Below are 16013 nucleotides of genomic sequence, written 5' to 3'. Positions count from 1 at the left end.
TCTCGTAGTTGAATCTGAGCATGCGTGATTATTAGCGTGTTGGAATTGCATAAACACGATCGGAATTACGGATAGAAAGTCGGGAAAATTGAGAACATGCTATCAATTTTTGGCTGGTGGAAATTCGGACAGCTAAATTCTGATGGAGCATACACACGGTCGCATTTTCAGATGAAAAGCTCTCATCGGTCTTTTTCTGGCCGGAATTTCCGATCGTGTGTACGCGGCATAACTGTGAAGAAACCTTTCCGTATTTGGAGATTAAATCTCTTTTCCTCTAGACGTAAAGAGTGACCCCTTGTCCTCTTTGTTGACTGTAAAGTGAATAACTTGAAACCAAGTTCACTATATGGACCCCTTATATATTTGTACATGTTGATCATATTCCCCCTTAATCTCCTCTTATCAAGTGTGAATAAATTCAGTTCCTCTAATCTCTCCTCATAGCTGAGCTCCTCCATGCCTCTTATCAGTTTGGTTGCCCTTCTCTGCACTTTCTCCAGTTCCCCAAAATCCTTTTTGAGAACTGGTGACCAAAACTGAACAGTATATTCCAGATGAGGTCTTACTAATGATTTGAACAGGGGCAAAATGATATCTCTCTCTCTGGAGTCCATACCTCTCTTAATACAGGAAAGGACTTTGCTCGCTTTGGAAACCGCAGCTTGGCATTGCATGCTATTATAGAGCTTATGATCTACCAAAACCCCCAGATCCTTCTCCACTATGGATTCCCCCAGTTGTACTCCCCCTTGCATGTATGATGCGTGCATATTCTTAGCCCCCAAGTGCATAACTTTACATTTCTCAACATTAAACCTCATTTGCCACATAGTCACCCAATTAGACAAGGCATTGAGGTCGGCTTGTAAATTGGAGACATTGTGTAAGGACGTTATTCCACTGCATAGCTTGGTGTCATCTGCAAAGACAAATGTTACTTTTGATCCCAGACCCAATATCATTTATAAAGATATTACAAAGTAAGGGTCCCAGCACTGAACCTTGGGGTACACCACTGATAACCTTAGACCATTCAGAGTAAGAATCATTAACCACTTCTCTCTGAATTCTGTCTTTTAGTCAGTTTTCTATCCATTTACAAACTGATCTTTCCAATCCTGTAGACTTTACCTTACACATGAGCTGTGTGTGCGGAACTGTATCGAACGCTTTTGCAAAATCCAAGTATACCACGTCCACCACTACCTCTCTGTCCAAGGTTTTACTTACCTCCTCATAAAAATAAATCAGGTTTTTGTCTTTCACGAATCCATGCTGTCTGTTGCTTAAAATATTTTTTTCCTGCAAGAACTCGTCTATGTGGTATTTTATTAATCCCTCCAGTATCTTCCCAACTATAGAAGTTAAACTAACAGGTCTATAGTTACTTGGTAAAGACTTTGTTCCCTTTTTAAATATAGGCACCACATCAGGTCCAGGTGCTTTATCCACCTTTATTCTGTCCAAATATTTCTGGACCATATCACTTTTGAGCCATTGTGGATTTGGGGCTGCGTCACTACCACCCCCATTATGGACATGATCTCCCCCATGCTCCTTTGTATACACAGAGCTGAAGAAAGTATTTAATAAATTAGACCTCTCATTGTCCCCAGTAACCCACTCCAGATTATTTTGTCAAGGGCCTACATGCTCAGATTTAACCTTTTTACTATTAATATATTTGAAGAATTTTTGGGGGTTTGTCCTACTATCTTTTGCAATCTGTCTTTCATTTAGAATTTTTGCATCCTTGATTTCCTTTTTACATATTCTGTTTAATTCTTTGTAACATTTAAATGACACTAGCGTTCCTTCATTTTTATATTTTTTAAAAGCTCTTTTTTATAGTTTATAGCTTTTTTAACTTTGGCCGTGAGCCACATCGGTCTTATTTTTAGCCTTTTAAACTTATTGCCCATTATTGCCGTGAGAATAAACTTATTGCCCATTATTGCCGTGAGATCACAAACAGTCTTTTTGAAGAATTACCATTTCTGTTCTGTGCCCATTGATGCCAATATTCTCTCCCAGTCTAGGTCCTGGAGAGCAGCCCTCATCCTTGGAAAATTTGCTCTCTTGAAATTAAGTGTTTTTATCTTTGCCGTATATGATTTTTGCTTACAGCTAACATCAAATGAAATCATGTTATGGTCACTGCTACCCAGCTGTTCCTTTATCTGAAAATTAGTAATATGTTCTGCATGGTTTGAGATTACCAGGTCCAACAGAGCATCATTCCTAGTTGGGGCCTCAATAAACTGGACCATAAAATTGTCCTGTAATAGGTTTATAGATTTTTGCCCTTTAACTGTCCCAGCAGTGTCATTACCCCAGTCAATTTCTGTAGATAAAATCCCCCATTACCAAGTCACAGGACAAGTCGCACAAGTGTGAAAAGGGGTTTAAAAAATAACAAACACACATACTCTTCTAAGTAGATGCAGCATGAATCTAAGATGCAGCTGTCTCTTGCTGCCTTAAAGAGCGAGAACTGAGTAATCAAAGAGCGCTGATCATTCAGTTCGTGTTTCAGGCTCTCAGCAGCACACTGAGAGGCTGAGCCAGCTGCTGGTCAGGCATCTGGGTAGATCCCGACATTATTGTCGGGAAACCTGCAGAGCCTGGAGCAGCTCTGTGACATCAGCCAACAGCAGGCTTTAGCAGTTCTGTTATCCACAGGAGAAGTATGGCCAAAAGAGTTTTGGCCATACTTCTCCTTTAAAGCATCTTTAAATGTACTTTTAATGCTGCTAGTACAAGTTTCTTAACCTTCCTAGCGGTAATCCCGAGTCTGGCTCCGGTTGGGATTTTAATTACAGGAGCGGTAACCCCGAGCCAGACTCGGGATCGCATCACTCGATGCAGAGGAGGACACAGGGAGAGTTACTCACCTTGTCCCCTGGATCCAGCGATGTCCGCCGCGCTGTGTGATCGAGCTGTCCTCCGCTCGATTCACAGTGCCGAATGCCGCCGAGCTCCGTTCCCTGCGACGTTACGACGCACGGGAGTGGAGAACGGCGGCAAATTAAAAAAAGTAAAAACACACAAAACACACACAGCACTGTAATCTTACAGATTACAGTGCTGTATTAAAAAATACACACCCCCTTTGTCCCTAGTGGTCTGTGCAATGCCCTGCATGCACTTTTATATTATAAATACTGTTTTTTCTGCCTGGAATTTGGAGATTGTCCATAGCAACCAAAACATGTCCCTTTTTCAGTTTTTTGGGGATTTGATTACATTATTGAATAATTTTTATTATTCTTTATTATATTATAAACTTTATCATACCCGGGATGTCTGCTAGACTCTGGTTTGAAGAGATTTCAGAGCGTTATTCCTAAGAATTACAGGACTACAAAATAAAAGCCAGATTTCCATGCAAAATAATTGTACCGCTTTCAGCACCTAATTCCAGACTGAATCATACCGCCAGGGAGGTTAATATGTTCAACTAACAGGCTGGTGGTCAAGCTTAATTTCTTAAAATTACACTAAACTCTGGTTTAAAAGAAGAAAGAAATCTAATCCAATATGTATTCTTACTCCAAAAAGTACCTTCTATTGCTGACTTATTGTTAAAGGATGGCTACTTTTGTTCTTCATGGTCACACATACAGAAGGACTGCTCACTCCCAAGGTGGACCCGTGTCAAATACAAAGTGGCCCTCCAGGCCATTTCATGTGGCCCTCGCACGCAGGGCTTTTTTTCAGCTGGTATGTGGCAGAACTCAGTTCCTCTGCTCCCCGCTCACCATTGTCGCTTTCCTCTCTGCACCTCTTACAGATCCCTGCCTACCCCTCAGTCATGGTAGGGGCAAGGGAGGTGCAGTGTGGGATGGGGCATCATGTGATAAGCTGCACTGTGATCCCCATCTGTGCCCGGGTACACAGATGCCAACGAATGATCGCCCTGCAAGTGAAGGAGGCGGAGCCACCTACACTGCCGGGAGGTACTTTGGAGAAAAAAGGTATCATATAGGGGGTTATTTACGAAAGGCAAATCCACTTTGCACTGCAAGTGCAGTCACTCTAAATCTAAGGGGTATATCTGAAATGAGGGGAAGCTCTACTGATTTTATCAGCCAATCATGTGCAAGCTAAAATGCTGTTTTTTATTTTCCTTGCATGTCCCCCTCGGATCTACAGCGACTTTACTTCCAAATGTACTTTCAGTAGGGGTGCCTGCATCACAAGACTGGATTAACACAAATTTAAAAGTCTTGGAAGGTAGAGCCACTTACATATATTTAGATAAACTGAATTAGCACTATATAAATTCTGTATAATAGTAATAATAATAATAATAATAATAATAATAAATATTTCAAACGTCTGTGTGGCTGGAGTTCAGCTTTAAGATTCCTGACATGTCTGCTGCCGACCACTCCTGGTACGTAAATGTTCACAGCCGAGTGCTCTCTAACACCAGATTCGAGTCACAAATATATTAAAAGGGAAAATCTGGGTTCATAGCTCATATAAAGTCAGAAACATCCTGCTACTAAACGGATATTGTTCTGGAAGGCCAGTTTATAGGACTGGCAGGAAATATTAGAAGAAAAATATGTCTCAAAGAAACTTTTTCTGTATGTAACTGCTCAGGAAATGCAGAAAGAGCTCTAATTCTTGTACAGGAATACACCAAAACCTTCCCAGGACCATAGGAGGACAAAAGAAGTGTTGGTGATTGGACAGAAACCAACGGATGGGGATAGCAGAACATGTTCAGAATAGGTGAAGGACAGCAGTGTTAGACCTTGTCTTCATTAAAGTAACCCTGACCAGATGACTGTTAACTTTGTGCACTGTTTATCTTAAACAAAAAATATAATTTTTTAAAATAAAATCATTGTTTTCACCTTTTTTTGTTCAGATTTTTTCTTATCTGAATGCTTCTGATCTTCTGCAGCCTCTTTGCAGCTAATTCCTGTCTATATGCACTATGCGATTGTTGCATGGTAATTTTCAGGGTGGGTTCCCTGATGGTGACACTAATGGACCATGTTATGTGTGATCAAACGGTCACTTGTAGTCTCCATTAGAAACCCATTCACAGCGTGACAACGCAGGAGAAAAATTAGAAGACACAGACACAGTGTTGTCTCTCTATAACAGAAAGTGCTTGAACAAGGACTGTTATGGCAGGATCACCAGGGATTATTTTAATTAAATCTGCAGGTTTACCCTGGGTTCACACTGGTGCGGTGCACCGCATTCCTGTTCAAATCACATGCGCTTCTTTGCAGTTCGATTTGAGCCCATTCATTCTGTATAGCTTAAATTGCACCTTTTTTTGTTGCACTGGAATCTGATCGCATGGGTGTTCATACCTATCCAATCTGTTTCTGCCAATCGCTGATTGCAGGAATTGCTGCGAATGCCGCATTGCATCAGTGTGAACCTAGGCTCTAAGAGATTGAAAAGGACTTTTGAAATGTTAACGGGGTTGTAAAGACATTTTTATTTTTTTTTAAATAACAAACATATTATATTTACCTCCAGGGCCATCTTTTATATTGATTGGACCCTAGGCAAAACTTTTCTTGCCCCCCCCCCCCCCATGCAGATTTGCTCTCCACCTGCTCTGAGACATACAATAAATAGCAGCTAGACTCAAAATCAGTTTACCGAATCAGATCAGGTGGCTATTGCAATTGGTTGCCAGAGGTTACAGTGTATCATTACCGCTCACTGATTAGTTACTAGAGGTTACAGCACATGATTTCTGCTTGTTGATTGGTTGATAGAGATTACTGTGGATATGACATCAGGGGGGCATTATATACATATCAATGCTGCCAGTCGCCCCTATTTACATATGAATGCCACTGCTATTTACATATGCATGCTTGATTCCCAACCTATTTTCTTGGACCCAACACTTTATTGCCCGCCCCAGTGTTTCCCTGGTATTGGCCCAGCTAACAACTATTCCCCCTTGTTTCCTTCACAGGGGCTCTCTAGGGGAGGTTTATACGTGATCTTTCTTGCCTTTGGGCAACAACAAATTAATCCAAATTGTAAACGACCATTGCATTTATTACTGCTTTACCATCTTGCTCTCTCCCCTTGGGAAGCCTTGGATACTGGAAAGTCACGCAGTCCACCCAACACTGTCCATTGTTCTTAATTTAACCGTGAGATACATTCATATGTTACTGTACCTGGCTATGTAAGTACTATTTGGAGTCCACCTCCCTTTTATTTACTTTGTTCCACCGTTTGCCTGTTTTAATATCCTGTTAATATCCTTCAATAGAATTATATCCTATGTCGTATCTATATCCCTGAAGAAGGAGACTATTTCAGCTCCGAAAAAGCATAGGGGAGAGTAATGCGTTTCTGCTATTGTTACAAACGTATATGATATGTATCAACTCTGTTTTTTATATGATTTTATACCAATTTAATAAAGAAAGCTAATTGTTCTTATTTGTAATTTTTGGTTGTACGTGCCGTTAAAGTCCACCACTAGGGGTGTTTTATTGTTGTAGTAATTTACATGTAAACACAGGGTCTGCAGCTGAGTCATCTGTACACAACAATAGGGCAGAGCTGGGCAGCATTAGTAGCAGAACTTCACACTGAGATATTGGGACACATCACAGGACTAAAACCTCAAGGGATGAGGGAATTTAAACCAGGATAGTTGAATTATGAAGCAGCTGCTTTGGGCCCCATAACAATGACAGGGACCAGGGCAGCTGCCCCTTTTGCGCTTCCTTAAAAACGGTCCTGCTTACCTCCACTGTGCAGCTCATTTTGCACAGAGTGGCCACAAACCTGCTCTTCTGGGGTCCCTCGGTGGCTGTCTCAGCTCCTCCCCGCAAGAACCAACCACCTTCATGCGAGCTCCCTCACATGGTGGTTACTTCTTTCAGGAGCGCTTCTGTGATATGGCCGGCAGCTATAGCCACTCACTGTATCACTCGGCCCCGCCCCACCCCGGCGCACCATGTCAATGGATGTGATTGATAGCAGCGCAAGCCAATGGCTGCGCTGCTTTCAATTCATCCACTCTAGTCAATCAATGGCTGAGCGGCGAAGAGGACATCGAGGGCGAGCGCAGCAGGTGAAGTAAAACGGAGGGGGGTGGTATTGTCGGATGTTTTTTCACCTTAATGCATAGAATGCATTAAGGTGAAAAAACACGAACCTTTACAACCCCTTTAAAGTTTCTATGAGAATTTAGTGACTGCGTTCTCTGACTGGACATGGCGGAGAGTGTGGTGCTGCACTCCGTCAATGATCTGAGATAAAGACTGTCTGTGCTTCTCTGCAGTATTAGGGGATTTAAGGGACAATCTCCTAGAAAATAAAGTAGGGTCTTTCAGGAAACAATGAACCTGATCCAGTTTTGCTTGTTTTCATAGATTAATAAAGTTACTCACATGGTGTTTTTCCGCTGAATCTCAGACTGGAGTCTGTCCACTTCCTCGTTTCTGGAAATACAAAGAAAAAGTAACAAAATCCTATCTAAGATTCTAAATGCATACGCGGCAAAACATGGCATGTATTTATATGTATATATCTTTACTGCAATATTTTTGTGGAAAAGAGTAACAGAGAGTAACAGTATATATTCAAATAATCCACCTGGAGAGCAATAACTGTGATTAAGAGCAATATAACTCTCAATCCTATATTCAGGCTGCTTTCAGGGGATTCCAAACCTGAGAATAACCCCAAGAGCAGAGGCAAACACTTCCACAATAACTTTGTTATTATTCAATAGATCTTTTCCCAAGGTAGACTATCCCGCACACCCACTACATATACAGAGCCCTGGACATGTGTGTGGGTGCGTAACCATGGAGGAACTAGTAAATTCAGTTCCTTGAAAGATGGATGAGGCCTTGGATCTTCAGCTAGCCACTTTCGTTTGTGCACTTTAACTCCTGAATGGCAGAGCAAAGCAATACAACTGGCCCAGATTATTAAACAAAGAATGCAGGATCTTCCTCAGCAAGGCGAAAGAACAATTGTGTCTTTATACAGTGTCTCTGTATCTGGATGGTCTTGTGTCCTCTGGCACTACAGGTGTCAGCAAGGTGATTAAGAGCAATGATGCAAGTGCCATCTCACCAATCCTGAGGTCAAGGCCCAAATGAACATCCTGGAACAGGCAAGGACATCTAGTGACCAAACCGGGTCACCTCACACTGAAACACTTCACACCGTTGGTGCAGGTGCGCCTGGACGTGTACCCAGAATCCCCCTCTCCTGACCGTCCATAGACACCTGGAACAACGTGGCGGACCATCCCTGGAGGAATCACCTCTCCCCCAGGTCCAGTCTCCCCCTCTGCCTTGTGGTAACTAATTCCTCTAAGCAGACAAGATGGAGTTCTTCACAAATCCCTTCAGTGCACAGCATGCTGGGCTTTGTAGTTACATGCACTATACAAGGCTATGGGGCCATTTGAGATGGGGACTACATGTCCCTGAATTCCCTAATGCAATCAGGTGGCTGCCCATTGGCTCTCCTCTTCCTGCCAATGTGGATGCAGGGGAGGGAGCAGAGCGACTGCCTGTGTCCCTGCGAGCGCCGCTCGCATTAACATAAAGTCAGTGGAGAGAAAAAAAGGGAGGGGGGAGAAATCCCCCACAGATGCTGACAAGCACGCACACCTCTCACTGGAGAGCCTCTGCCAGCTTGGCATGGTGCCACGAGTGAATGTAGGGCACTTACTACAAAGCTTTTTCAGGTCTTCTGGGATCGGAAATCTTTAGATATTTACAAACAATATTATACGTGCATTCTCCAAACTCATACCTTTTTGGACCATCTCTCCCTTTTTAAACACAAATGCTCCACTCCCCACTCCACAGGCCTAATCCTTGGTGTCACCCTTGAACCTAATAAGTGGGACCAAATCTGGCTACCACAAAGTCCTGTACTCAGAATGTGGCTCCTTCAGAAACAAACTACAAAGTTTTATCCCAATGGTATCTGGTCTTGACCAGGATAACCAAATTTGTCCTTAACTATGCAACCATGTGCTTCAGGGGCTGCAGAAATCTAGGTACCCACCTACACGTGGTAGAAATGCCTGGCTGGATGTTCTAACTACTTAGCCACTGTGATTTGTATTAGGAGCTTGAATTGCCCAAAATGCAGCACTAGGGTCACCAGTTCGAATCCCAACCACGACACTACCGGCCTTGAGTTTGCATGTTCTCCCTGTGCCTGCATGGATTTCCTTCCACATTCCAAAGACATTCTGGTAGGTTAATTGCCTCCTGTCTAAATTGGCTCTAGTATATGAATGTGAGTCAGGGAACTTAGAGTGTAAGCTCCCTTAAGGCAGGGACTGATGTGAATGTACAAATATATATACCGTATTTATCGGTGTATAACACGCACCGGCGTATAACACACACCCCAAGTTTAGGAGGGAATTTTAAGGAAAAAACTTTTAGGAGGGAAGTTTAAGGGGGAAAAAAAAAACCTTACATTTATATGCCCATCAGTGTCATCTGCAGCCTTGTCCACCATTGCAGCCTTGCCCACCATTGCAGTCTTATGCAGCCTTGTCCACCATTGCAGTCTTATCCACCATTGCAGCCTCATGCAGCCTTGTCCACCATTGCAGTCTTGTCCCCCATTGCAGCCTTATGCAGTCTTGTCCCCCATTGCAGCCTTATGCAGTCTTGTCCCCCATTGCAGCCTTGTCTATTTATTTTGCTATTTGTATTTTTATTTTTTTGAAATGCCGCCGCCGAGATACAGAGCCGGATGTGTATCTCGGCGGCATGCGGTAGTTCTCGGCTGGCCTTCGGCTCTTCTTGCCAGCTTTCGACCGCCGAGAAGAGCCGAAGCTGCCGAAAAGAGCAGAAGGCAGCCGAAAGCTTGCGAGAACGGCCGAAAGCTTCCGAGAACGGCCGAAGGTGGCCGAAAGCCGCCGATAATGGCCGAAGGCAGCCGAAAGTCACCTTGAAGAGCCGAAGGCGGCTGAAAGCCGCCCAGAGGCTCAGAATTTCGGGGGATCGGCGTATAACAAGCACCCACGATTTTCCCCTGCTTTTAAGGGGAAAAAAGTGAGTGTTATACGCCGATAAATACGGAATATGTGAAGCCATATGTAAATTGACAGTGCTATATACAAACCTGTAATAAGAAATAAATAAATCACTGCTGCAACCAGACTATAGACAAGGTCTGGAAGAATCCTAGACTTTGCCTTTCCAAAACCAAAACCAGGGTTGCTCAAGCTGTAACAAACTAAAAAAATAAATCAAAAAAATAAATCGCATGACAAGAAAGGATTCCTAAGTACACTAAAATATGCCAGCCCTAGATAAACAAATTCCACCCTCCTGGCTTTGACTCTTCTCTTCTTGAACCCTATCACATTCCCCTCTACACAGATATTCAGGTTGAAAAAAGCCACAAGTCCATCAAGTTCAACCAAAAAATAAAAAATAAAACACCATACAATCCCATATAGACAATCCTTTCCCCACAGTTGATCCACAGCAAGGTGAAAAACCCCAGCAAAGCATGATCCAATTTGCTACAGCAGGGGAAACAATTCCTTCCTGATCCCCCGAGAGGCAATGGGATATTCCCTGGTCAACTCTAGCTATAAATGTTAGTACCCAGCTATATTATATACACCTAGGAAAGAATCCAGACTTTTTTTTAAAGCAATCTACTGAGCTGGCCAGAACCACCTCTGGAGGGAGTCTATTCCCCATTTTCACAGCTCTTACTGTGAAGAAACCTTTCCTATTTGGAGATGAAATCTCTTTTCCTATAGATATAAATAGTGATAATGATTTGTACAGGGGCAACATGATAGCTCTCTCTGGAGTCTATACCTCTATTAATACAAAAAAGGTCTTTGATTGCTTTGGAAACTGCAACTTGGCATTGCATGCCATTATTAAGCTTATGATCTACCAAAACCCCAAGATCCTTCTCCACCATGGATTCCCCCAGTTGTACTCCCCCTAGTATGTAGGATGCATGCATATTCTTAGCCCCCAAGTGCATAATTTTACATTCATCAACATTAAACCTCATTTGCCACATAGTCACCCAATTAGACAGTGCATTGAGGTTGGCTTGTAAGTTGGAGACATCCTGTAAGGACGTTATTCCACTGCATAGCTTGGTGTCATCTGCAAACACTGAAATGGTACTTTTTTTTTATCCCAGACCCAATATCATTTATAAAGATATTAAAAAGTAAGGGTCCAAACACTGAATCTTGGGGTACACCACTGAAAACCTTAGACCATTCAGAGTAAGAATCGTGAACCACTACTCTCTGAATTCTGTCTTTTAGCCAGTTTTCTATCCATTTACAAACCGATCTTTCCAATCCTGTAGACTTTACCTTACACATGAGCCATGTGTGGGGAACTGTGTCAAACGCTTTTGCAAAATCCAAGTATACCACGTCCACCGCCACCCCTCTGTCCAAAGATTTACTTATCTGCTCATAAAAAGAAATCTGATTTGTTGGACAAATTCTGTCTTTCATGAATCCATGCTGTCTGTCACTTAAAATATTTTTTTTACAGCAAGAACTCATCTATGTGGTCTTATATTAAACTCTCCAGTATCTTCCCAACTATAGAAGTTAAACCAACAGGTCTATAGTTAATTGGTAAAGACTTTGATTCCTTTTTAAATATAGGCCCCACATTGGCCCTGCGCCAACCCAGTGGTACCATTCCAGTCATTAATGAGTCCCTAAAAATGAGAAACAATGGTTTTGAAATTAGCTCAATTCTTTTAGGATCGGTGGTGGGTAGATGTCAACACTTATCATTAACCACAGAACCCCGTGGTCTTCTGTCCACCACTCTAAACCCTGGGATTCTCTCTACCCTTCCACCCCTAGCCACAGCATGCCCATGCCTTGCCACCTTTCTTCTCAGATTCACTTTGTATTTTGTTTTACAGGTACAAACACTTGTGTCCTTATATGATGCTTGTCAGAAACTCTGTGTATATTGGCAAGATATACTCTGAACCTTAAGCAAAAGGTATAATTACCTTTCTGTACCCTCAGTACTGCATAAGACAAATTGTAACCTGCCTACAATTCTAAAAAAAAAAGAATTTTATTGATCAAGAAAATCTCCACATAGTACAAAGTGTAAAAATGATAGCAAAGAAGGACATACCGCTCATCCTGCATCTGCTGCATCAGGCTGAAATATGGGGCTGCATGAGTCCCCTTCCAGCCCTTCCAAAGTTGACTGCCTGGGTGTATGTATACAGCATCTGCAATATACAATTATATACTGTAAGTACATTGTGTGGTATGAAACATATACACATCTGTAATATACATTATATTCTGACAGTATGCAATATAGTATGAAACAACACACCTCTGTGCTATGTATATTAGAGGTCGACCGATATATCGGCCGGCCGATATATCGGCCGATATTTGCCGTTTTTTAAATAATCGGCATCGGCCGATTGTGCTGATAAAAAGCCGATTTAGAACTACAGCGGGACTTTGAAATGACTTCTGTATAGAAGTCAGTGTGAGTTGCCTGAGTTGTCATAGCAACACTTTCCTCCTCTCTGGGCAGACTGCCAAGAAAAGAACTAAATGATACAATGTTTACACTTGAATGAATGAAGTCATCTCTGTGTGTAGAAGTTCTCAGTTTAACCATTTAAAGACTAAATCTTTTCTGACACTTGTTGCTTACAAGTAAAAATCCTGTATTTTCTGCCAGAAAATCACTTAGACCCCCCCAAAAATTATATATATTTTTTTAGCAGAGATCCTAGGGAATAAAATAGCGGTTGTTGCAATATTTTATGTCACACGGCATTTGCACAGAGGTCTTTCAAATGCATTTTTTGGGGAAAAAATGCACTATTTAAAAATAAAATAAAAATAGTAAAGTTAGCCCATTTTTTTTTTTCGTCCAAAAGTTTTGACTACCTGTTTTTATTTAATACATAGGGTTTTTTTTTTTTTTAATCTAAATCATACATACAAGTAAACTGATTGGAGGTTTGTTTTGTTTAATAAATGTTTAAATGTAAGAAATTTTCTGTATCACTTATGAAGGCTGCTTTCACACTGGAGCGTTGATGGTAAAACGCAAGTTTTAGCGGCTCTTTACCATCATTTTAGCAGTGCTATTTGGCTGCTAGTGGGGCACATATAACCCAGCTAGCGGCCAAGGAAGAGGTTAAATGCGCCCATGAAGCACTGCTGCCAAATCGCATTGCATGCGCTTCGGCAGTGGTGCCCATTCATATCAATGGGCAGGAGTGGTGGAGGAGCGGTATACACCACTCCAAACGTGCTGCTTGCAGGACTTTTTTTTAAGATCCTGCCAGCGCATCGCCTCAGTGTGAAAGCACTCTGTCTTTCACACAGACTGCAGGGGAGCCATTTTGCAGGCACTTTACAGGCGCTATTTTTAGCCCAAAAGCGCCTGAAAAACGCCCCAGTGGGAAAGGTGTGTTAGATCAAGGGGGATTAAAAAAAAAAAAATAATAAATAAAAAAGGAAAAAAATAAATAAATAAAATAAAAATCGGCCTAACATATCGGCCCAAAAAAATCGGCATCATATATCGGCTATCGGCCGCCATGATTTCTAAATATCGGCATCGGCCAGAGAAAAACCCATATCGGTCGACCTCTAATGTATATACTGTCAATACATATTAAATACTGTAATCGATTTTAGCACTTATTGTAAAATCCAATTTCTTGGAGTCCACAGAGGAATTCAGATACAGACAGGAAAATTGGATGCTGGCAAACAGAAAAACTGTAAGGCATCCCCAGTAAAACCCCTTCTGCTCACTGCATGACTCAGTTGGTAGAAAGTAGTACCATGGGTATGATCATGTACACAGAGGGGTGAAGTCTGTGTCTCTAATTAAACTCCAAGAAAAGGATTTTATGGTAAGTACAAAATGCCCATTTTCTTCTTTGTTTATTGAGGGACACAGCAATTCAGATACAGTTGGGATGTCTAGAAGCAGACAACAACTGCTAACAGGTCCCCACAAAGAAGACTGAGGACTGCCTGCAGCCCAGGAGCTGCCTGAAGGACCAGCACTAGGATTTAAAACCAGATGAGCTGGAGCTCCCTGCCAGATAAGGGGCGCTGCAAAAATTAGCAAAGGAAGGGTACTGAGAATCAATCTGATGCTCCAGACCAGGAAAGAAGGACACCTCCAGACCAAGATAGAGAAGGGCACTGCCAGAGGGAAACTATTGCACACAGAAGGGAACACCAAACCTGAATCAGCAAGATGATCAACCAGATCCCACCAAAACAAGTGGAACAACACAAGTTTCCCATGTAGGGAAAACAAACAACTGACAAAAGGATATAGTCAACAGAAAAGACTAGGAACAACTGTCAGAATGAACAAGTCTCAAGAGCAAGCCTAGGATAAAAAACAGGCTCAGATGAGAAAGACAGGCCTTAATGGGAAGGCAGGTATGGAAATTACATCTCAACACCAGACTGGAGAGATATGATCCACCAAAAGAACTGAAGATGAAGCTAAACCATTTTCTTTCACACCTAGAGTTGAAGCTGAAGAATTCTGCATAACCTGCCTAACCCGGACCACAAGCCATGGGTCTAAGAAGCTCCTGATCCCCCCCATCGCAAGTGATGACTTTAAAAACCAACTAGGGAGTGGCATAAATCACTAAACTCAATCAATCAGCCCCCGCTTGCAGAAGCTTAGCTGACTTGCAGCCTGTGTGCACCTACTGCAGAACTATATGTAGGAGAAGTGTCGAATTCCTCCAACCTACATTCAGACAAGATCACCCTCTGGCCCCCTGTGCCACCCCAAATCTGGGTATTTAGTGTAAGGCTGGGTTCAAACTACGAATGAATGAATGATTTGTATAGCGCTGCAATGCGAACTGAAATGCCTCAAGGCGATATAACATGCAGCCGCTCACAGCAGGAGTGCGGTGCGACTCCATTCACAGTTTCAGGTCTGATTTCAGCCCAAATTTTTGGCTGAATTCGGACCTGAAATGGACCAAAAGACTCACAGGACTCCTGTGCTATTTGCACTGGAGCAGGTACGGAGATGTGTGAACCGGCTCCATAGAGAGATGGTCATAATCTCTTGCTATGTGAATTGGATGCAGGGAAACCCACATCCAATTCGCATAGGTGTGAAACCAGCCTAAGGCTGAAGAGATGATATCTCTGGAAGGCCAAGTGAATCAGATGATCTTTTGTCTGTGACATCAGTACCTGCTTGTAAAGCACATACAACAGCTCAATGGTGGATCCTCTAATGGCTGGGAAGAGAGCACAGAGTGTTTCTGAGCAACACCATTCAGCAATGCTGAGTGGCAGTGCTCAGTTCTTCAGTGGTTACCCTTTCTGCAGTAATAACCAGAGATAGCTGGAAATGTAAAATGTGCCCAGTGATGCTATTGACAAAGTAGGCGATATGCCACAGGTCTGGACCTTTTATCAGTACACTCTGCTCTGGAAAGAGCCACAATGCAGAGTCCAGTGCCTGAAGGTTACATTCCAAGCTAGCCCCGAATGTCCAGTCCATCGAGGACCAGGTACGGAGCTCTACAGTCAGGTTTAAGGAAGGCTAATCCAGATAGCTGCCTGTAGAGATTAGCATGTGCAGTGGTTCAGAGAGCAATCTTAAATAAAGTTGATGAAAGAGCAATCCAAAAGAAAAGATAAAAGAAAAAGGCTAGCAAAAAGTGTCTAGATTTTTCTACAACAGCAGAGTTGAAAGCATGCTAGGCGGAAGGGGCGATGTTATACTGGGGCTGGCTTACAATTTTAATCTTAGCCAGTGTCCAATCATCCTGTAGATGGCAGTATAACCAGACTGTATCAGAATTCCTGTGTCTCTTAATGGACAAGAAAGTAATACCATTATACTGTATACCGTCAATACAATCAACAGTATGAAACATACAGACATCAATAATATAAATTACGGATTGTCAGTACCTTACATAATATGGGATTAAGGGCTCCCTAGTGGGCACTTATA

At 42.3% G+C, this 16013-nt stretch overlaps 1 protein-coding gene across 1 annotated transcript in view; it reads right to left on the bottom strand.

The window, feature by feature from the left end:
• Nucleotides 1-16013, bottom strand: part of LOC143930833 (uncharacterized) — a 156025-nt gene that overhangs the window by 132965 nt on the left and 7047 nt on the right. The window contains exons 4-5 of the mRNA XM_077455452.1: nucleotides 12153-12252; nucleotides 7404-7454 (exon numbers count right to left, since the gene is read on the bottom strand). Of these exons, the coding sequence (XP_077311578.1) occupies nucleotides 7404-7454; nucleotides 12153-12252 (151 nt within the window). The remainder of the gene's footprint in view (nucleotides 1-7403; nucleotides 7455-12152; nucleotides 12253-16013) is intronic.

The sequence above is a fragment of the Lithobates pipiens genome, unplaced genomic scaffold, assembly GCF_037356315.1.
Source record: "Lithobates pipiens isolate NorthernLeopardFrog02 unplaced genomic scaffold, aLitPip1_a1.2 Scaffold_25, whole genome shotgun sequence".
NCBI classification, from domain to species: Eukaryota; Metazoa; Chordata; class Amphibia; order Anura; family Ranidae; genus Lithobates; species Lithobates pipiens.
The sequence above is the reverse complement of the archived record's forward strand: the minus strand, read 5'-3'. Positions and strand labels throughout refer to the sequence as shown.